Below are 21,609 nucleotides of genomic sequence, written 5' to 3'. Positions count from 1 at the left end.
CCGCGCCGGGGCGGGACACGAGACACACCGGGGCGGGACACGGGGCACACCGGGGCGGGACACGGGGCACACCGGGGCGGGACACGGGACACACCGGGGCGGAACACGGGGCACCGGGGCGGGACAGAGCGCACCGGGGCGGGACACGGGACACACCGGGGCGGGACAGAGCGCACCGGGGCGGGACAGAGCACACCGGGGCGGGACACGGGACACACCGGGGCGGAACACGGGGCACCGGGGCGGGACACGGGACACACCGGGGCGGAACAGAGCACACCGGGGCGGGACAGAGCACACCGGAGCGGGACACGGGACACTGGGGCGGGACGGGGCACACCGGGGCGGGAGTGGCGGGCAGGTGTGGAAGCAGCGGTTCCCTGCGGTCAGGGTTGCGCACCAAGCGCGTTGGCAGGAGCAGCATTGATTGACTGAGGCTCCTGTGGCGCTGTCCTTCGCTGCCCCGCGGGTTTAAGGAGGTGACACCTGAAATGTTTGTGTGTTCACCGAAAGGTGCAAATGAAAAAGGTGAAGTCAGCATGGCGTCTGTGCCTGCCAAAAACCTTCGCCTTGAAGGCATATAATATGCCATTTAAGTCTATAATGCCATTTAAGTGTATTTCTGGTATAAAAAAGCTTCGGGATGTGTTGACTGCTACGTGAGGAAGGTAAGATGACGTGAAGCTTTTTGGCAGGCAAATAACTCGGTGTAAACCAAAATAATTCTGTGGTGGTGCCTGCACCAGCAACACATTCACTCAGTGCTGCAGGTGGCGGTCAGTCTTGTCACCCTTCATAGAGATAAATTCTGTGTGAGCCTCAGAACTTCAGCCTTGTCACCTTTTTGTATTAGCAGGTGAGGTTTGGGCTGGGGGCACCAACACCTGCCCGCAGCAGAGTGGTGTCGGTGTCCCTGGTCCCAGTTTGCCTTGTTCCCGCAGCGCCCGTGTCTTTGCAATGCTGACTAATTCCCACAACACTTCAGCCAATGATTTCTAAACGGTCTCTTGTGCTGTGTATAAGAAATGGGTTTTTTATGGACCCTTTCAGAAAGCAATGGTTTTGTACAAGCTCTGCTAGAGATTCTATTGCTCGCAGGCACTAGCAAAGCACAGAGACGAATAATCAGGTAGATCACTTGAAACAAAGTACCCCAGCAACAGCAATAGCAGTAACCAACTCTCCAAAAATATTAGAACGAATAAGTGCCTTTTGTTTGATATAAACAGCAATAATTACAATCTGCTCTCCTGTGAGATCTGCAGCAGGGCTGTATTGTCACTTGCAGAACAGGAGAGGATGACCTCGATTCAAATAGCACAATGCAAACACCTTACCCTGGACAGCTAGTTCTAAGCCAAACAAATTATCATTGAGGCTGAAAAATAATATCTTTTCACTTAAGTTTCCCCCTTATAATCCCTCTCCTACTGACTGCCTCTTTGAAATGGGCAGAGGTAAGTAGGATTTTATTTCTTCTCCAGACATGTTTCATTTTGATCACTGGATGTTGCAGTTTCAGGTGTGTCTACAGAGGATTTCATGCATAAAGTTAAGGAGATGATTCTTAATAAAAGGTACACACTTCTTTATTTCTGATGCTCTGGTCTGCTGTTTCATGGGTAATATTTTTCATTAAAAGATCAAACTTAATATTAAACCTTTAATTATAGACTCGAGTCATCCATACATGTACATAATTTAGGCATAAATATAAGTTCTGTTGAAGGCATGGGCCCCTTGTAATCCTATAAGCAGTATATTTCACAAATTACAGTATTGGAAAGGTGCTCTCATCAGCATATTTTGCATAGAAAAACACTTCTAGGGAATGGCTAAGCCAGAGTGGCACATAATTATATATAATATATATTTATTTATGATACTTTTGCTTTGGTTCTTTTTTGTTACATGTCTCTATGGCTGCTTTGGGTTGTATCAAGAAAGAGATCATAATCCAAGCAATATCCTAAGATTTCTCGTAGATGTTATTCTGAAATTCAAACTGCATATATAAAACCTGAAGTGACAGATGATTTTTAAAGGAAGAAAGGCACTCAGAAATGAGTATTGTCACCGAGCAGAACTTTCAACACCCACTGAATGCCTCACATAGCACATACCTACAGACTAGGTGCCTGAGTGCTTAAAAGGTCAAGCTCCAAGTGTTGTCAAGACAGAGAAATTGATAATCCACTCTTGCAATCTTTCTGCTCACTTCAAGGCTCTCTGGGTAATTAATGTGTTGTTTTTGTGTGAACACGGTCTCATAATCAGCATTTCTGAAGTCTACTGCAGAGTGATAAAGACAAAGTCTTATCTTCTAAATTTTAAACTAAGACTTTTTCCTTGTAGCCTATTGGAAATTAATTAAGCTTTTGTAGAATGGATCTTCCTGGCTGAACAAAGGAGCATGTGCTAAAACGAGCAAAGTCTTGTTTGCCTTGAAACAATGGAAAATGACAGGGGTTTTTGTACTATTTGGCCTTGATAACTCATGCTGTTCTGTCACAGGACTTTGTATTTGATATTTCTCCTAAATCCCCAGCTTCTGGACTCATGTATTTTCTTTATACTCAACTTTCATTTGAAAATTAATTTCTAGCCCTTCTTAAAACAGACAATTCTTAGGTAAAGAGGTGGGTCTGCTCTACAGGGTAACCAGCCTGTACCAAGGAGCAAAAGGAAAACATTGTTCAAAATTTATTTGTTTTACATCCTATATATTTTGCAATTTTCTGTTATCTTTAAGACTGTGTTCATTGCTGTGTCTCAGTAGAGCTTGACAGCTGTGACATTTTTAATGAAAAGTCAGCCTGTGTCTATCTCAGTAGCACGGGAAAAGGAGAACTAATTTTTTTTGGGGGGGAGGGCATTTCTGTATCTTTAAAGAGGAGGAATTCTTTTTCTCTAATGTTAATATCTACTTTGAGAAATCAACTAAGAAACTAACATTACTTGTAATTGGGGCCTGTCTGATTGAGGGAATGTTTGTCTATAAACAAATAAGCAGCGAAGCCTCCGTAGATGGTTATGGATCCTGTTGAGGGTTTTTAATAACAAAGTAACATTTCACAAAATATTTTGGTGAAAATTTGTCTTCAAAACCTGATTTTTTTTTTCTTAGCTTGCTGAAACTCCTCAGTGGTTTCCTGTCAGCCAATTTCCCTCTCCCTCTGTTATTTTTGAATGTCTCAGTTTCTGTGTAACTGAAAGCCTGGTTTGTTTGTACAAGGAAACCTGATTTCCCCAGGTGATTTATTCTAGGAAATGGTGATGTCTGGCACAGCTAGGGAGAGCAAGACTTTGTGTTCTGGCCCCAGCAGGTACAAAGGGCATGCGTGGCAGCCTTGTTATTGATTAGCCATGAAGGAAAGCTGTGTTTCTGTGGGCACAGGGGCTGCCACACCACCAGGGGACAGCTGAGCAATAACGAGCGCCAGGTGTTGGCTCCATCATTCACTGCCCTGGGAGAGAGGTGAGCAGAGATCCTGCTCAGCCAGGCTGCACAAATACTGGGGGTTGTGCTCTTTCTCTAGGACCATGATGAGTTCTCATCATGGCATTCTATTCCTTTGTCTGGAAAGGATTATTGCCTAGATGAACCTCGCTTAAATAACAAGAAAGACGGAAATACAGCAGCTGCTGCTGACAAATGCCTCTGAAGCCCATGCAGCTCCTCTGTCAGAGCTCTGCTTTGCCTTTGCTGTTGTACTGTACAGTATCACTGAGCTTCAGAGTGTCTTTCACACACCTCCATATGGTGTTGTAAAGTGAAGTCCATAAAGGAACAGACTGCACATTTCTAACGACTTCACTAAACTTAATACAAGAAATGTTTCCTTTCCATAACAATGACCTTTAAATGTTAACTGGCTAAAAAAAAAAAAACATTGTCCTTTTTTAAAAAAGGGGAGAAATGCAACTCTTGGTGCTTGATTGTGTTACAGAATAACAATTTTGGTGCTGCGGGGCCCAATTCCTTTGCATAAAGTTTACAAGAGAGTGCTTGCTTCCTAACTTATGCCAGCATGAAAGAAGGCCTTTAATTTCCCTAAGAGCTACTTCTGTTGTCTGTCTTTTGAAAATCACAGTCACATTAAATTATATTTCTAGTGTATTGCTCTTAAAATCTGACTGTCATTTATCCATATTTATAAACATATATACAAATTTAAAATCACTATATACTAGCTGCCTTCTTTTATTTTCACCTTTTAAACTGACTAAGCCAGCTATGCCCTTTGGGGTCTATAAGAATGAATCATTTTTATTATTTTTTTCTCTCTTAGACAGTAATTACAGGGTAGTATGCTGTCTCTGGTTTTTAATATTACGGTGCCATTTTAATCCAAGGTGCAACACCATTAACTTCAGCAGAGTTACACTAGCAATGAATTTGTCCCCAGGAGGCTTTTCCAAATGTTCAGTTCTTTCCTTGTGATTACCCAGAGGAATGGAGAAGAAGAAGGCAAGACAGAGGACCCTTTGATGGGAAGAATGCAGTTCAAAGTGAAGTCTTGCTGCTGCCATTCATGGTGCTCCATATGTTCCTCATTTGGGGTGGAGGTGGGTTGGACCCCGTGGGGCACACACACTGGGGCTGGGGGGCAGGCAGAAGTTTTGCACAGCACATCTGGTGCACAGGTTATGTCATTTCCTAGATGTAGGTGCTGTACAAATTGGAAAGAAAAAAGTAAAAAGAAGAGAAAAAGTGGGAGGAATATTCAGGCACTTTAAATGTACTTCTGTGGAACTGCTTGAAAGTGGAGTAGCCAAATGCTCAGATATCAAACTCATCATGATCATCACGCTGTCTCAACTCCAACTCAGAAGCTTTTTAGATGTCAAGTAATTCTGCAAGTGGGGATGTGTGAATCAGTGCTACCATGGATTACCTATTGTTAAGACAGTTGCAAAATATAAAGAAGGTACTTGCAGAAGTTTCTAGCACTAGATTTTATTCCTACTCAATTTTCTTTTACAGTTGGATATTTCATTTCAGTTTTGTCTCGTTTCTTTTGTCCATATCCAGTCTAAAACATTCAAATCCTCTGCAGTATGGAAACACCAACTTGTAAGTCAAATACAAATGAGTAGCACCCATCTGAGTTGGGAAGGGGAATTGAGAGCACTTGCTCTTTGCTGTCAGGGAGCAGAGAGGGGCAGGAGGGCCATGGCTGGCAGGGCAGGAGCCCATCCCACAGCCCTGAGCAGGGCTGGCCAGGCTTGGCAGAGCTCAGCAGGGCAGACAAGTTCACAGGGATGAGACAAGTCCAAGCAAGGCAGAAATTCAGGTCAGCACGTGGGTCACTGCCAGATGAGCAGGCACAGCGGCCTGGGCAGGGACTGAGGGCCCCCATGCCTGGGGCAGGGGGGGCCCAGGGCTGGTCACACCAATTAAGGGCTGTCAGTGTGTTCAGGGCCTGACATGCACATCTGGTAGCGATTGCTGCTGTGTTTAAATCAGAAACTCAGATCCTTGCAAAGCCCAGGATCTGGCAGGGGGGAGTGGCTGTGCCTTTAGGAAAGGTGTAGCGTTTCTCCTGGGCTGGACACTTGGTGCAGTGTGCCTGTGGCACTCCGGTCAGTTGCCTCGGATACAGTCGAATATTCAGCCTCTAAAGTGGATACCCAGGTCTCCTGTTTAACTCCCAGTCTCCCTTCTCAGAAGGGTGACATTCTGTGGGCACTGGAGCATTGCCCTGAGGCTCCTGTGCTCATTCTGAGGCCCAGGTCTGAAACCACAGATGTGCCATGGAGCCCCTGCTCCTGCCTGTCCTGTCCCTGTGCAGGGATGAGCACGGGTTCAGGTTCTGCTAAAGGCACTGAAATAAAACAGCATTTCAGGGTCTTGTTCCCTCTCAAGGCTGAGGTCAGTGGAACTGGACTAAGTAATGCTCCCTCCATCATTTACTAAACATGGCTCTTCCCAGAGGGCTTTACCAATAAGCTGTTGGTACAGGAGCTGGTCTCCCTTCCTTGTCTTGTAAGGAGAGTTCCTGAATGTTCTTTGCAGCTCCTCTTAAGTTTAAAGGCCATTAGAGAAAGCAAGGCCTGAACTATAGGCCAGCTTTGTACTAACTCAAATTGAGGGTGTCTTTTTAGTGTTAAGTAACTACTTTTAAAAGTTGCAAATCAGAATTTTCCTGACATACCAATCAGCACTGAGACCACACTGTGCTACAGTGAAATAAGGTTTAAGTGAATTAGCTGAGCTGCAGAGAAGCCTGCAGGATTTTGCAAAGCTGGGCTGAGCAGCCTGTTCCCTGTTGGGAGCACTCCTCTGTGCATCCCTGCATTGAGCCTTGCCCTCCACAGAACCTGGAAACTCTTTGACAAGGCACTATCTCCTCAGTTTATGTCTGTGCTGTGGGGGGCTTGGTGCTTTCCTGGGGGTCTGGGCCAACACTGCTCAGAGCAGTAACAACTCTCCCTCCTGTTACTAAATTAGGACTTGAGATCATTCTTTCCAGCAAACAAGGGTTCCTAATCTTTCAGGAGATTATGGATTGGCTGCCACCCCTCTGCACCCCCTCCTGCCCTCCTGGGGCACCCCTGTGCCTCAGAGGTCAAGGCACAGCATCCTTAACTCCCTTAGTTCTGCTGTAATTCCTTCTCCCATCTTTGCCCCAGCCTCCTGCAGCAGTTTCCTCTCCTGGACCATTTCCACAGTGCTGTTGTTCCTGTGGCCCTGCTCACCCTCCCCATTTCATGTCTTTGCCACTTTCTTGAGTTATGGCTGTTTCTTCCCTTTCCCCACTCCACCTGCAGAGCTCTGCTGTGGAGGCAATCAGCTGCTTAGCACGGCAGTGCTCAGCTGAGCTTTCTGATGCTGCTGGGGAACTGGTGCAGATCTTGCTGACTACTCAACAGTCTAAACTTAAAAAAATATAGAGATATTATCATAGAAAATTCATAGTTCTGATGGAGCTTCTGATGAAGGCTCATTAAAAACAAGCTAAGAAAATCAAATCTCACATATAAATGAAAAGCACATAGTAGATCGTGGTGATGTGCTGAATATGATTGCTTCTTATTATGCTATGGCTGCCCATTTTAAGAATAATACACAGTTATTTTCTTGGTCTTAAATGGTAGTGTGGGGATATCACAAACCTCTCAAGTAAAAACTTTAATTAAAAAGCAAACATTAATCTCCAAGCAGTAGCATCTGCAGCATATTGCAAGATAAGACTTCACCAACCTGAAGAACTAAGCACGATTCTAATTAAATCAGGGGAAAAAATGATGAACTAGATATAGGATTTATTTAAGGATAGCAGTTATATAAGATATCAAAGATCTCACGGTTGCTATCTGATGGGAAATGTTGTTGCCAGATCTCACAGACTATTTCCAGGGAGCGAAATCCTTGTTCCACTGGTTCCAAGTACTGTTGTGATTTTGCATTCCGCGGGGTCAGGACTTTGTGGTGGCTCTCTGTGGCACATGGGAGCCCCTCTGGCCCTGCTGAAAGCTGCAGATGATCCAGCAGGGAAGCAAGGTGCTCCCATGGCATGAGGAACCTCCACAGTGAGTGTGCTGCTGCTCTTCCAGTGAGACACCAGTACAGAGTCTTGACTATTTATGGTTATTTAAGGTCCCAGAGCACCTTTTGAATATTAAGTCTCTTAATCCCTGTATGCTGGCCAAAATCTATTTTAAGTGATGCCACTCAGCATTTCCTGTATTGTTCCAGATGAAGATAGTGTTGGCTGTTGCGTCCTGTTTCAAACTGCATGCTGGGCTCCTCTGTTTTGGAACAGCTGGTATTTTCCAGAAACACCATGCTGCACTGATGTGTGAAGGGATCTCTGTGTATCCCTCCTTGTGCCACAAGAATGGAATGAGGATTAATCAATTATGACCAAGTCATGATCCCAGTGAAGTCGAAAGAAGGGTTTCTTTCCATGGGTATCATGGGGGCCAGGGCTGGCTTCTGTTTGGATGCTATTGCTTTGGGGTGCCTGCATGTAAAAACAAAGGAAAATGCAAAGCATCACCTTGTTCAACGTGTTTGTGTAGTGAAAATTCCTTTAGCTGGAGATGAAAATGCACTTTAACAGCTGTTTCCTCAAGAGTTTAGTTACTTGTCACAGCAGGCGTTATTGTGCTCAAGGAAATTCTGGTGTGTTGAGTGTGGCTTTAAGCATGTGGAGCTGGCTGGCATTTGTGGCTTTGCATGTCCTGTGCATTCAAAACATGCTTTGTTATGCTTCCAGGGCTGGTTCCTGCTCTTTCCCAGAACAGCTTATGCTGTGGAATTGTATCTCAAAAGCCATGCTCTTAAATCCAGCTACAGTTCAGCTTTAATATTGACTACTGAACAACAATAGCTGCAGGTTATTCTCTATGACCAAGTTTATTTTGGGCAAACAAACAGGATCTAAAAAAGAGCAATTCAGGCTAGATTCACAGAAGATTGCAAAATATTTCTTGCTTAGATGTTCTGTCACATACCACTTATGATGTCACATTTAGAACTGTAAATCCATTTACAAGCTGGACAAATGATATCACTGAGAAATGTTTTTGGAGGATCACCTAACTTCTTCCATGCAAATATAATAATAGTACATCTCTCATGCAAACATAGGGAAGAGTGGTCATGAACTATTTTGGGAAAAGTGTGCTTACCAGATGGACATAGAGAATATTCAGTCAGAGAAGCAGAAGAACAGTAATAAATGAAAGTGAGTATGGATGAAGATTAGCCTATTCCTGCATGAAAATGATCAAATTAAAGTTAGAAAAATGTTGGTACATTCACAGCATAAATCATGTGATCTTCTGCAAAGAACAGTAAATGAAAAATAGACCGTATGTGTCATCCATACTTTGTAGTGTTGACTTCATTTTCTCAAGTATATAGAAAAGGTTTTGATTTGTGTATATTAATATTTCTCTGTTGGCTAAAGACTGAATTAAAACAAAACACAGTTAAAAACTTTCCTGGAAGTTGCAAGTGTCCTGCTCCCCTTTGTTCAAGTCCTGTGATGTTAAACTGAATTGTTTGGTGTCCTGTCCCATGGTAGTGCACAGTGACCCCTCCCCTGGCTCCAAAGCCCAAAGTGAACTGAGGATGAAAACCTTGGTTTAACATTACCCATGGCTGCTGCTGCCTGCCAGCCTTTTTCTTCTAAACCCAGGAAAGGACTCTGGATCTAGAGAGTGCTCCTCTGGGTGCTTGAGCTGCAAACTGTCTCTAAAATGTTTGGGGTTTTTAAAAAATATTTGTATTGAATAAAGTTTTGCTCTGATTTTTCAAAGAGTATGGATTTTATACATCCCCCAAGGACCATGACATTTCCCAGGAAAAGTGGAATCTGTGCTTACCATTAGGTACAAGAATTTTATAACTTCTGTTATGTAGAATTTTGCAAGGTTGTATTAAAGAGTGTTGGCAGTAGATATTTTCTGAGAAGAAAAATACTGAACTGAAAAAAGAGAAAATCAATTATGTTTATTTAACTGATTGGTAGCATTTATGTATTTTGTCATCCAGGTACTGTTGCAGGACAAAGTAATATTGGGTAGAATTAGGAATGCAGAAACATTCCTTGAACTATCCAAGAAGGTACCCAGCCCAACTTGCACCCAATGGAGGCCTTTAAAACGCACTTTTTCACCAAGGTACTCCTGGTATCTTTCTTTGTGGAAGCTGAAATCTTGCTATTCTATTCAAATAGCTATTTTTTCACTTTTTGAGATCTGAGTTTTTAGTGTAGTAGTACCATCGTGATTTGTGGCTCTCTGGCTTCACTTTTATTATTGAATAATTATTGTAGTTTAGCGAGACTTAGACAAAAAGACTGGTATAAGTCAAGGTATTTAACTTTTCTTTAACTTTATTTGAAAGTGATATAAATTAAGGCCGGTAAGGTTTGTTTATTTGTTTGTGGGTTTGGGGGATTGTTTGGTTTGATTTTATTGTTTTTCTTTTCTAATGCATTTTGGACATTATCCTACTTCTTAAATGCATCTCAATTGCTTTCCATAGGACAGTCTGCAAGGTGAAAAGCTCAACACTTTTTTCAGAGGATGGTGCAAAATACAGCTTTTGTGGTGACAAACAGTTTTCTTCACAAATAAAAATCATCCCTGTTTGTGAAAAACACCCATAGCTGATATCCTGGGCCCTGCAAACTTCCAGTCTCCGAGCCAGGTCTGACTTCTCTAAGTCAAGGTATTTTTTACAACTGGAGGAGAGAAGCCTTGTGCTGTGGTGCCCCTTGTGTCCTTCAGAATTCAGGTGAGTTGTCTGGGGTATCACCACTCCATCTCAACCTTCAGGTTTGTAAATAGGTTTGAAATTCTGTGTAGCTTCACTCCCACCTGGCACTGTCAGCGCTGCTCTGTCCTTGGAGAATTATCCAGGCAAAGAATCCCCACAGCTCAGCCCACAGGGAAACACAAAAGCTTTGGGCATTGCTGGAAATGAATCAGACTCTGCTGTGCCCAGGAAATGTCTTCCCTTTCCAGTCGGGCAAGCAAGGAGCTGATTGCAGGTTAAAGTCCACTGATGAGTGAGTCCAAGAGAAACACAAAGAATGAGGTATTTTGCACCAGCCTGAGGTACAAACTCCCACAAGCAGCCAAGGCAGCAGTTCTGGGAAATGAAAATACTCAGAAATGTCTGGCCCCAGCCTCTCTATAGAAAGAGAGACAATTGGGACACAGTGATGAGTGACCCTTGGAGGTAATGGGGGATAAAGACCTGCCTGCTGGCACACACAGACCCAGGGAGAAGGGCAGGTGGGAAACAGGATGACAGGCTGGAAAAAGATAAAACCGCATTTCTCACTACAGTCTCCAGGAACATCCTACATTTCCATCTCATTCCTTCCCCTGGCTCCTGCCATGAGCCTGGGAGGATCTTTTCCTCCTCCCCATCTCTTTCTGCCCCCATGCAGCAGGATCCCCTTACCCAGCTCAGGGCCCAGAGCAGACACTGCTGCTGTCCTGGAGAGCCAACCCAGGCAGCACAGCACAGTGGGCAGATTGGGAAGGGAGTGTTGAAAATGCCACTCTGTGGTTGCTTGGAAATGAAACCCAACTTTAGTATTATTTTTGAGCTTATATTTTTGATTCCAAAATTCCATCTGACGGAAGAGATGGGTATTTAAACAGATGTCTGCAATTTCTTTAAAAAATAGAGATTGAGTTACAGATGGTAGAAAGGGCCTGAAAATCAAAAACTCCCAAGTTACAAGGAAATTTACATGTGAGCAAAATGTTTTGCTGAAATGTATGGTCATACAATTCTGCATGTTTGAAAATCAAGCTTTTTTCACCAAAAATGTGAATATCTTTTCCCTTCCCTATTATCTGCTTCTCTGCTGCAGCCTTGGCTGTCACCAGCACTGTGACAGCCAAGTCGCAATATGAGGGTCCTGTTGCTAACAGACAAGACATACAGTTCTTCCCTTCTCCCTTCTCTTGTATAATTTGGCCTGCCAGGACCAACAATTTTGATCTGAATTAGTTTAAAAGAAAACTAATCTACTCCGTTTGCATAATTGGTGCCTGATTGCTCTAACTCCCATTTTATAAAATGCAAATAAAAGGAATTTTATGATATAAGCCTGGAAGGAAACCAGAGTCAAAATCTGTATTTGCAAATGAAATGGAACCTTTTTTCTTTCTCTGGGGATTTAAAAAGAAAGCCCCCAAAATAAATTTTGAGTGAAAAAGCTGATAACTTCCAAAGTGCCATATGAAATGCAAAGCCCTGCATATTGGAAGGGAAAAATTGAACATATTTGATACAGTTTTGAGGAGCAAGTCAGGATCGATCTCATCTGTGAGACCTGTACATGCCTTTGAGCAGCTTTATGAAGATCTTCACTCATGCATGTGTGCCCAAAAAAGCAGTATTTTTGTGCATATGAACAAGTAAATAGACTCAAATACAAGCTGTGAGGATGGTCACGTGCAGTGCTCATCACCTGCAGAGTCCCAGCCTGTTCCTGCCAAACCAGTTCAAACCAGCATGATTCCAGAGCACAGCAGCAACTCCCCTACATACAGAAAAAAGCTGTCAGGTGACCAAACTTATTTCCTTTACAGTGGAGTGGGCACAATCAAAGTGTCTACATCAATGAAAACATTAAGAAGGAGAATTGGGATTATCTGTCTGTCTTATCTGGTAAGAACAAAGGAAAAGATCTGATAAGGGTCTGCTCCTAGTGTGGCACCACCTCTACAAATGTTCAGTGTGCACTCCTGGATGTGTCCCAGGCTGGATTTCTAGCAGACCAAGGCACAAAGGAGCCTAAAGGATCTGTCCTATTGTGTATTAATGCTGACAGAGGCTCTGACTCTGCCAGTGGTCAGCACCTTATACCCCAGCAGCCTCTTACAGTTTTGTAGCCTTCAACACCTTGCTGGGTACTCACATCTCCTGTGGTGACTGCAGGGCATTGTTCTGGTTTTGCTGCCTTTCTTTATGTGTCCAGGTCTTCTCTCTCTAAGATTTTATTTGAAATTATTTTTGGTTGGCTGCATTTGTCTTTATTGAGAAGGCAACATATACCACAGTGTGACAATGACAGCTCTTTGCATTTACATAAACATCTGCTTGGATTTGGTACTTGCATATTTCACAGGATAACTCTTAAAAAAGTGAAGTAGAAACTGGGCATGAACCTTCTATGACTCCAGTTAGACAGGTGCTTCCTGGCACTGAGTAAATATAAGAATAAACTTCACAAAATAATAAGAGAACTGCAACCCATAGTAAGATAAATGCAACCCATTTTAAAGTAGATTGACAAATTGCTTTTAAATTAATTTCTCCCTTTTATTTTTTGCTTTTAAAGACACAGAAAGTAATCCTATTATTTTGGCTTATTTCTGAAGGAGACTGGAGTAGAAAACTTTTTTTTCCTAGAAATCAGATGTCTTGCTGGAGATTTGTTGAAGGTCTCATGTTTATTATGAGCTCTGATATTTTAATTGAAAGGACAAAATTGTTTATTATTTTAAGCAAATAGATCTTTTGTCCTAATTATTTTTTAGATATCAGATTAAGTACGATTTAAAAACAAATAATGCAAATCAGTGTTTTCAACAAAATTATTTAAAATCCTTTCTTTCCTCAATTGCTCACCTTTAACATTTTATATCCAGTGATACTATAATTACATTAGTTCTCCATTTGTCAGGAGATTAAAAAAATGAACTCTCTGTTTCAAATGTAAAAATCAAGAATTCCCCCAAGCTTATTTTGGTTAAACTCCTGGATAACATTTAAAGATAAAAAATGGTTGGTTATTTGTCAAAGGGAGGAAATTGCACAGTCCTGCTGGATTTAAAAAAATGCAGATTTGATAAGTCTACTTGGAAAAAAGAGAAAATCACAGTACTGAATATTTTATTTAATACTATCTGCCATGGAAAATAGAGAGAAAAGTACCTTGAAGTATAATAGCTTAAAAAGACCGAACAGCAGGTTTATTCTGCAATAAAATTACATCTAAAATAAAATAGAGTGGCAGAAGACAACAATGGTGAAAACCAAACAAAAGGAGAGAACAGAAACCCAGAGAGAGGAAGAGCCCAGTGAGTTCTGTGCTTTTCAGAATGCTGGGTACATAGTCCTGATTGTTAGATCAGCTTTCTGAAAAGGATATTCACCCTGTATCTAGGAATCAAAAAATTATATCTTTAGGAGGCCTGTGGGAACAGGGGAAATTTCTCATCTAAAGAAGTTAGACCCATTTACAGAATGTGGATATTTTTATTCCTCAGCTTGAATTCTACCAAGGGATCCTGTGCCTTCAGTATTTTGAGTGTTCCTAAGCATGCCCCAGCAATAAGGGCACACTTGTGAATACTAAATGAGGACTGAATTACCCTCCCTTACACATCCTGTGCCTGAGCCAGCTCGGAAATGAAAGATCATGTCACACACGAAGCTTGAGAACTGATTAATTGTGATAGAATATTTATAGTTCTCATTTCCAGAGAACTGAAAATACCTTAAACAACTGCAATACTAAATTACACAAAAATAATGTAAATCAATGGGAACTATACACAAACTAGGACACGGTGCTGGTTGAGAGGTTCAAGATAGAACTGTCTGTACAAAAATTGCTTAATTCAATATTGATATTGTTAAATGGTTTGGATGAAATTTGGGCCTTACTCAAATCCCTGGGACTTGTACCATTGACTTGAAGTGAGGACAGGGCTTCATCCTTGTTTTGGCAGAGTAAGGAGGACCACAAGTCCTCCACTTGTGCCACACTTCAGAAGGAGGAGTATCTCATCCATTTGGAAGAATAGTGGGAATTTCAGATGAAGGGCCTGCACTTATCCCAAATACTGTCAAATAAGAGCAGAAAACTGGGTTAACTTGCTGTCTGCCAAGGAAAATGTCTCAGGGTACTGAAGAAATGGGACTAAAACCTTTTATGTCCTAGAAGACAGCTCTGCAAAGAACATGAATGAAGTTGGCAGACCTTATGAACAAACGTAATATACAAAATTCAGTATCATGTGAATTTCACAGGCAATTATGCTTCCATAAACTTAACCTTTATTTTTACAAATGGGGATGAAAGCACAGTCTTGAATGCAAGATTGGAAAAGATTAAGAAATTAGAAAATGCTAAGGCAACTGCAGTTCCAATTTCCAATTCTCATCTTATCATGACACACACACTGAGTGCATTACCCCATTTTGATCCAATTCCATTAGATACTTGTAAGTCTCATGCAGCATTGGTTCATAAAACACAGCTTTTTGGAAACTCACCAAAATGAGCTAATTAGCGAGGATCAAGACAACTTCTCTCTGATGAATGGAGGATGTAATTTAACAAAATGAGGTAAATGGTGTAAAAACAGTGCTATAAAATGCTCAGATCCATGGTGAGAGTTTTTTCCACAAGATTTCTAGGATGCTGGTTTTACCCTCAGAAAATGTTACCCCTCACTGTTTCCCCAGAAGAGAAGAATGGTCACATCAAAGCAATATCCAAGGATGCAGCTCACCATGAACATGAAAGGTTTGTCACTTTTGCCATGGCTGTCCCAGAGGAAATGGAGCCTCACCTTCAGCTGGCAGAACAGGACACAGGAACGTTGACATCAGTGATTAGGTAAGGAGTTAAGTCTCCTTCAACACCCACAGTAACCCTGATTGTGGTAAAGAGAGCAGGTGCATTGGAGAGGTGTCATCTCACAGCCTTGTGACAATGTCTGTGTTTACCCTGCTCCTGTTTCCCTCCAGTGACATGGACTTTGGGTGTGTGGGACTGAAATTCTATTTTGGTGTTCCAGACATCAGGAAATAGCTGTCTGTCAGAAAAGGGGTTCCACTGTCCATAGCTGGGAGGTGTTTGGTTGCTGGCTAAGTTTTCCTTTCAGGACTCCCATGATGTGCCAAGGTAATACTAGGGACACCCCCAGGTATTAGACATAGTAAATATAAGTAATGCAAGTAAATGAAGTAAAAGCAAGCAAACATAAAACCTTTCCCACAATTTCTAAACTTCCTTGGAAAGAAAGGATAAATCAATGTGAGATTAAAAAAAAAAAAAAGATGAAAATAATCACTCTTGATGGCAGAGTATTAATTATAACTTTGTGTGGGTGAAGTTAAAAGCCTGTCTTATGTGTGAATTGGGCGTATCTTCTCCACGAAAGAGTAACTGTGTCTGTGTACACAGTCCTGTGAACACCCGAACAAGCAGGTCCACGGCTGTGCTATGGATTTGTGTCCTGTGACTGCCGGTCAGATGCCAGTGTCACCCTCGTGCTTGGGTCGCCATTACACGGCTCTTCCACACTAATCCAATGTTTCCTTCCCTGGTTAGGAATCCCTCTTTATTTCACCTACAAAATTTTGTGACCCTGTGTGGCACAGACTTGCAGCTGAGAAGAGCCAGCGGAGGTTGAGCCCTCCCGACGGGATTCATTCCCATTTGTGGGCAGAGCAGGGGGATGCAGCCCGGCTGCGGGGCTGGCTCCGCCGGGGCCAGCGCCAAACGGGGCTGAGCCGGCCCCGCAAGCTCCGCACTCACGGCCCGGTGAACGCGGGTTCGGACCGCGGGGAGGGCGTGTCAGGGGGAAAAAATCGCCCGCTCGCGTTTCACCGAGCATCCCCGGCGTGGCATCGCCTCCGGTGGGAAGCGCATCCCGGGACCCGCGCTCGGGGCGCACGGCGGAGCCGGGGCTGGCGGGGGGATCCCGGTGCGGGACAGCCCAGCCGGTGCGGGACAGCCGGTCCGGGACAGCCGCTCCCGGGGTGGGCACATCCCTGTCGCCGCTGAGCCTGCCCGGCCGCTGGCGGGGCCGCGTGGGGACACCCCACAACTTCACGCGAAGTTTTCTCGCTGCCTCGTCCCCGTCCGGCGAGGGCACCGTGAGGACGAGATCCCGCAGCCCCGCTCCTCCCGGCGCCGCCACCGGGGCACATCCCGCCCACCGGCGGGGAGCGGAGGGGCCCGGGGCGCGCCCACCGCCCCGCCCCGGCCGCCGCCCCCGCGCTGCCGCCTGGCAGGGCGGCGGGAGCCGCGGGAGCTGCTCGGTGCCGCCGCCGCCCGGGAGGGAGGTTATGTAAGGGGGGAGGGAGGCGGCGGGAGGAGGAGCAGGACGGCTCTCGCCGCCGTGCAGCCGCCGTGCAGCCGCAGCCAGCCGGGCCCGGGGCGGCCGCATGTGCGAAGTGGGGACGCGGCCGCCGCTGGCCGCCGAGCGCGGGGAGCCGCCCGGGGGAGCCGCCGCCGCCGAGAGGTGCCGAGACATGGGGTGAGTGCGCCGGGCCCGGCCCGCGGGGGCTCCGCGTCCCGGCCCCGCGTGGGCGCCGCCTCCCGCCCCGGCCCCGCCGCAGGTGCGGAGCGGAGCGGGGAGAGCGCGGCCGCCCCGGGAGCGCTGCCCTGAACGGCAGCGTTTGATAACGTAATTAATCATTTGATAGCGTAATTAATCGTTGCCGCCCGCTCGGGAGCCGGCGGCGGAGCGGGCACGCCGCGGGGGCAGAGCACCGGCGGCGAAATCCCCGCTGGAAGGAGCGGGAGCAGCTCGGCATGCGGCGGAGCGGGGCCGGGGCCGGTCCGTGCCCGGTCAGCCGCGGGATGTGCCGCGAGTTCATTGTCAGATCTTTCGCTCGCTGCTTCTGCCCGAGCTCTGGCTGCTGGAGGCACACGGTAAACTTGCCTGGATTGTGCCAGGTGGTCCCTAATTTGTGTAAATTTTTTTTCACTTTTAATTTTTTTTTTTAACATGCCAGAAGTCTCTGACCACGTGTGGTGGCCTCTTGGAGAATTCAGCTTGGTCTTTCCAAAAATTAGTCCTGCATTTTTGCTATCCTCTAACTTATATGAGGGGACAAAAGCCAAATGCTGGCATTTGGGCAATTTGTGAACTGAATATCAGAGAAGGGAGGTTAAGGTTGTGCCTTTGGCTTGAACTATATATAGGTTTGAGATCCTCTCGACCAGAATGTCTTGGGGGATTCCAAACCCACACATTTAATTTACTTTATTTTTATCCTATTATGTTCTCTTACACCTTTTCCTTGCCTCTCCTCACCACCATGTGGCAATGAATCGTTCTCCAGTTTCTGAGCTTCCTCTGCTGCTTTCAAATGTCCAAATTTCCACTATGGAATTGTTAATTGTTGTCGAATTGTGGTACAATTTGAGGCTGTATAGTTAAATAATGAATTAAAATGACATGCACGTGTCCAAATTTGATACCCAGGAGTACTGAATAGAAGTACAGGGGCAGAGGGAGAAATAGGATCTAAGTGAGTATCTCCCCACGTTTCTCTTCAGGATTACAGGGGCTCATCTGCTTCTTAATTATGCAAAGTTTCACTGGAAGATAAAAGAGAAACTGTCCTTGGGGTTGGAGAAAGAAGTATTGAAACCTGTTTGGAGCAGCACTGCCCCGCAGAGTCCAGGATGATCAGAAACATCCATCCACGGAAACTTGCCTCTGTCACTCTGCCTGGGTGCCTCTAAAGGCAGATATTTTAGTTGCTGTCATTTTTAACAGCTTCCATGCTGGTAGATCAGTTTAGCTGTGGCTTGGAGAGATGAGTGGAAGGTCACAGTGCTCTCCACCCCTTCTGTCAGCCAGGTGGAGTTGTGGGCTCGGTGTGGTCCTGCTCAGGCTGAGAAGGACTTTGGCTGCAGAGGCTGCTGAGAGCTCTGGCTGTGCTCCTGTCTGTGCTGCTGCATGCAGTGTCAGAACGTGCAGGCTTGCACAGGCAGCAGGCACGTTCACTAGCCCAGCTCAGCACCCTGATTTAATGTGTGTCTCAGTCTCCTCAGCCTTACCCTGGTGCATGTGAGATCAGGCTCCCAGTGTCATTCACTCCCCGGGTTCCAGCGTGGGTTGTGCCTTCTCTTGCGCTCTCTGTACAGAGTTCAGACAAGGTGTTTGGTGAATACGCATTTTCCCAGTGTCTCACATAATTATCTTGCCATTCACCTTTCTGATCCAGAGAGCTTGGAGGCACATTTGTGATAGCATTACAGCAGCTGTGATAGCATTACTGAGCACACATGGCACAGGAGCAGCCTCCCAGTTTTCTTCCGGTTCCATCTGTGCTGCAAATCCCTCACCTCTGCATGCTCCAGCTTGTCCTTCTGTACTCATGGGCACCTCTGTGCTCAAGCAGGTTGTGGTCACAACACAGAGCTCAGTCATTCTTACTTGGATGAATATATTTTGGCCCAGGCATTTGAGTGGGATTTGCTTCCTGGGCACATTTTGGTGTCACATATGGGGAATGTACTCATAGAAATTGTGGCAATGACTTGATTCTTAGCTCTTAAAATATTTTTTCTTTTACTTTCCTTTTTTTCTTTTTCCTGGGGGTGACCATTGCTAATGATTCATTTAAATGCTGCCTATGGATTTGGCAGTGACTGATCGTGCTATGAAACCTGATACAGCTACTTGAGCTTAGCAAAGCAAAGCTATTTAAATTGCTTATTAGCTGTGAGCTGAGCTATTTAAACTGTTGGTTTAGTTCAACTCACTAGGCAGCAAGGTAGTGTCAAGTTTTACAATTTACATGTTTTTAAAAAAACCTAATGCCTGTAATACAAGGGACATGAAAACAACCTTGTAAAAAAGTCACCAGAAAAAAAAATCTGCTCCAGTGTCCATAAAAGTCAATGTGAAAGTTGCTGCTGACTGAAAACCACTGTATTTTGGTCAAGCCACTGTTAAGAATCTCACTGGACAAATGTCTGCTTTGAAGGGAATGGATCTTTTCCCAAATCACTTCTTTCTTCTACCCAGCATATCTGCTCACTGCTGTTACCTCAATCCTCTCAAAGTTTAAACTTCACCTATTTGAAAACCACAATGTAACGCATTTCCAGCTGTAGAAATCTGTGTCTGAAAATACCTCCTTCTTTGTCTCCTGCTGTCGCAAGCCAAGGACCGACACAACCAAGGAAGTGTCTCTGATGTTAGTGGGCTGCACCTGCTCATCTGATAGCTGTGGTCTGGCTCACCATGACCTCAGTTTCAGCAGCCCAAGTTAGATTTACAGTTATAAGGATGCTTGTGGTTTTGGTATTAGCTGATTTTAAAAGGTGTTGGATAGCTGTTTCATCTGTGCCTAAATTCTTTTATTATTTTCATTTCTTTACTATCTTTGTATTTCCTTATCTATCCATAACAAATAATTTCTGTTATGAAGTGTATGACAAGTATCCAGTTTGGATTCGACCTGTAAATCTCTTCGCTGCTGAAGCTGATATTTATATTATCCGTTGGATTAAAACTCAACTGATTTAAATGCCCTCTAGCATTAAAATTGTGTTTTAGTTCTCTTTTATAAATCATATCAAAATGACAACCAGGTCTTTGAGTGTTAGAAATAATTGCAGAAAGCTGTCCAACTGTAGAAGTGTGTGTGATACAGGTTAATGATGAACTAGCTCACAGCACACCTTTCTTTTGGCTGACATGAGATGTCTTCTCTTTGCTGTTTCCTCTGGGGCCAGTGGGGTAATTTAGTCCCCTGCAGCTGGGATCCATCCATAACTCTCCAGGTGAGCTTTGAGCCAAGCCCCAGGAAGTTTGGAAAAGGCAGGTTTCCAAGCCTGGATCAGGCAATGAAGGACCCTCATCTTAAGGAGCTTGGTCTCTTGAACAAAACTCTGTTCCCCCTGTGATACATTCACAGAAAGGTGCGTGGGGCTGTATTGCTGAGGGCAGCCATACATGATGTTTTTATTATGCTCTGACATCTAGGAGCTCAGGGAAGGCTGCCTTGCTCTCCTCTCTCCTGCTGCCAGCAGTGCCAACGTCCGTCGGCCAACACGTGGCTGTGTTTGGGGAGTAAAAGGCAAAACCTGATGTGAGGGCAAGGAGTGAAGGAGATAAACAAAGGAGAACATGTGATGAGGCTCGTGTTACAGGAAGGCAGTAATTTTGGAGGGTGTTCACTTTCTGGTACCAGCAGCACTTTAGAAACCATGGTGATAAGCTGAGCCTGTGAAGCTCGGTGGCAGGGATGGTGTTGTTGCAGAGGAAATTCACCTTGGCTTTCCTCCAGCTCCCGCTGAAATCCACGGGAGCCTCTCACCAGCTCCCTCCAAAGTTTGGCCAGGCCATCTGTCTGCCAGGGCAGGGGCAGGCAGGGAATGGCACCTGGCTGTCCCTGCAGTCCCTCGAAGCAGGGCTGGGACAAGAGTGTGCCTGAACACAGCTGAGTTGGTACTCTGAGCTCAGGGACTCTTCTCTTGAGATTTCAAGGTCAGCAGCTTAAGTTTGGTTCCCAGCATAGCTCAGGGGGGCAGATTATATCCAGCTGGTGGTGGTTTTGGTGTTCAGGGAAAGGGACTGAGATCTGATAGGTGCTGAGGCTGCTCATCTCATGTTTTTGAAGGTTGATTCTTCACAGCCTTGGTTCCTGACATGGCTATTTCCATTGTGCAGGGTAGATATAAATGGATGTTACTCTGACTTGGAGGATTCTGTGTCTGTGTACAAATACAGGTGTCTGTACAAGAATCTGTGGAAAAGTCAGGTCCAGAGAACTTTGTGTTCTGGAGCAGTATTTGGGTTCACTGAAACGATGAGGAAACTCCATTGACCTCAGCAGAGTGTAGTCCCTTATGTTAAACTCATTTATGCAAGGTTAGAGAGGCAGGGAGCTTGGTGGGGTGGGTGGAAGAGAAAAGAAAGGACCAAACAGCTGGGGCCTCATAGTGATTTGTGGGTGTTTTGAGTTTTGGTGTGGCTGGATTCAGGTGAGTGAACAAACCTGTAACAGTTTTTTGTCCAAGTGACTTCACCTCTCACAACCATGTGAGGGTTCACAGCACTGCAGACACATGCATGAAACTGAATTTATAAAGTCTGCTACAGATGAATTCACTAAATTATGAGAGGAGAAATCTGCCAGTACCACAACTAGTTTGAATGTTCTGCTGCAAATTTCCCAGGCATTTGTTCATGTAGAAAGAGTGGACAGAAGGAAAACTTGATACCAAGAGTCATGAGTTACATTGCTTTCAGCTGCTAACCTAATTAATTACCACTGTTACTTTAATTATCACTTGAGAAAAATCTTATAAATAAAATATTCTCCACAAAGCTGGGATGTCCCTCAAGCCCTTCTTTCTA

At 44.7% G+C, this 21,609-nt stretch overlaps 1 protein-coding gene across 4 annotated transcripts in view; it reads left to right on the top strand.

Moving 5' to 3' along the window:
- The first annotated feature begins 16,691 nt into the window (after positions 1-16,691).
- The window catches only part of HOMER2 (homer scaffold protein 2), a 53,841-nt gene continuing 48,923 nt past the window's right edge, over positions 16,692-21,609 (top strand). For all 4 annotated transcript variants that reach the window (XM_063169793.1, XM_063169791.1, XM_063169792.1 and 1 more), the window contains exon 1: positions 16,692-16,761. In XM_063169793.1, the coding sequence (XP_063025863.1) occupies positions 16,757-16,761 (5 nt within the window). In that variant the 5' untranslated portion in view covers positions 16,692-16,756. The remainder of the gene's footprint in view (positions 16,762-21,609) is intronic.

Source organism: Melospiza melodia, chromosome 15 (genome assembly GCF_035770615.1).
Source record: "Melospiza melodia melodia isolate bMelMel2 chromosome 15, bMelMel2.pri, whole genome shotgun sequence".
Lineage (NCBI taxonomy): Eukaryota > Metazoa > Chordata > Aves > Passeriformes > Passerellidae > Melospiza > Melospiza melodia.
This window is presented reverse-complemented; position numbering and strand designations above follow the sequence as displayed.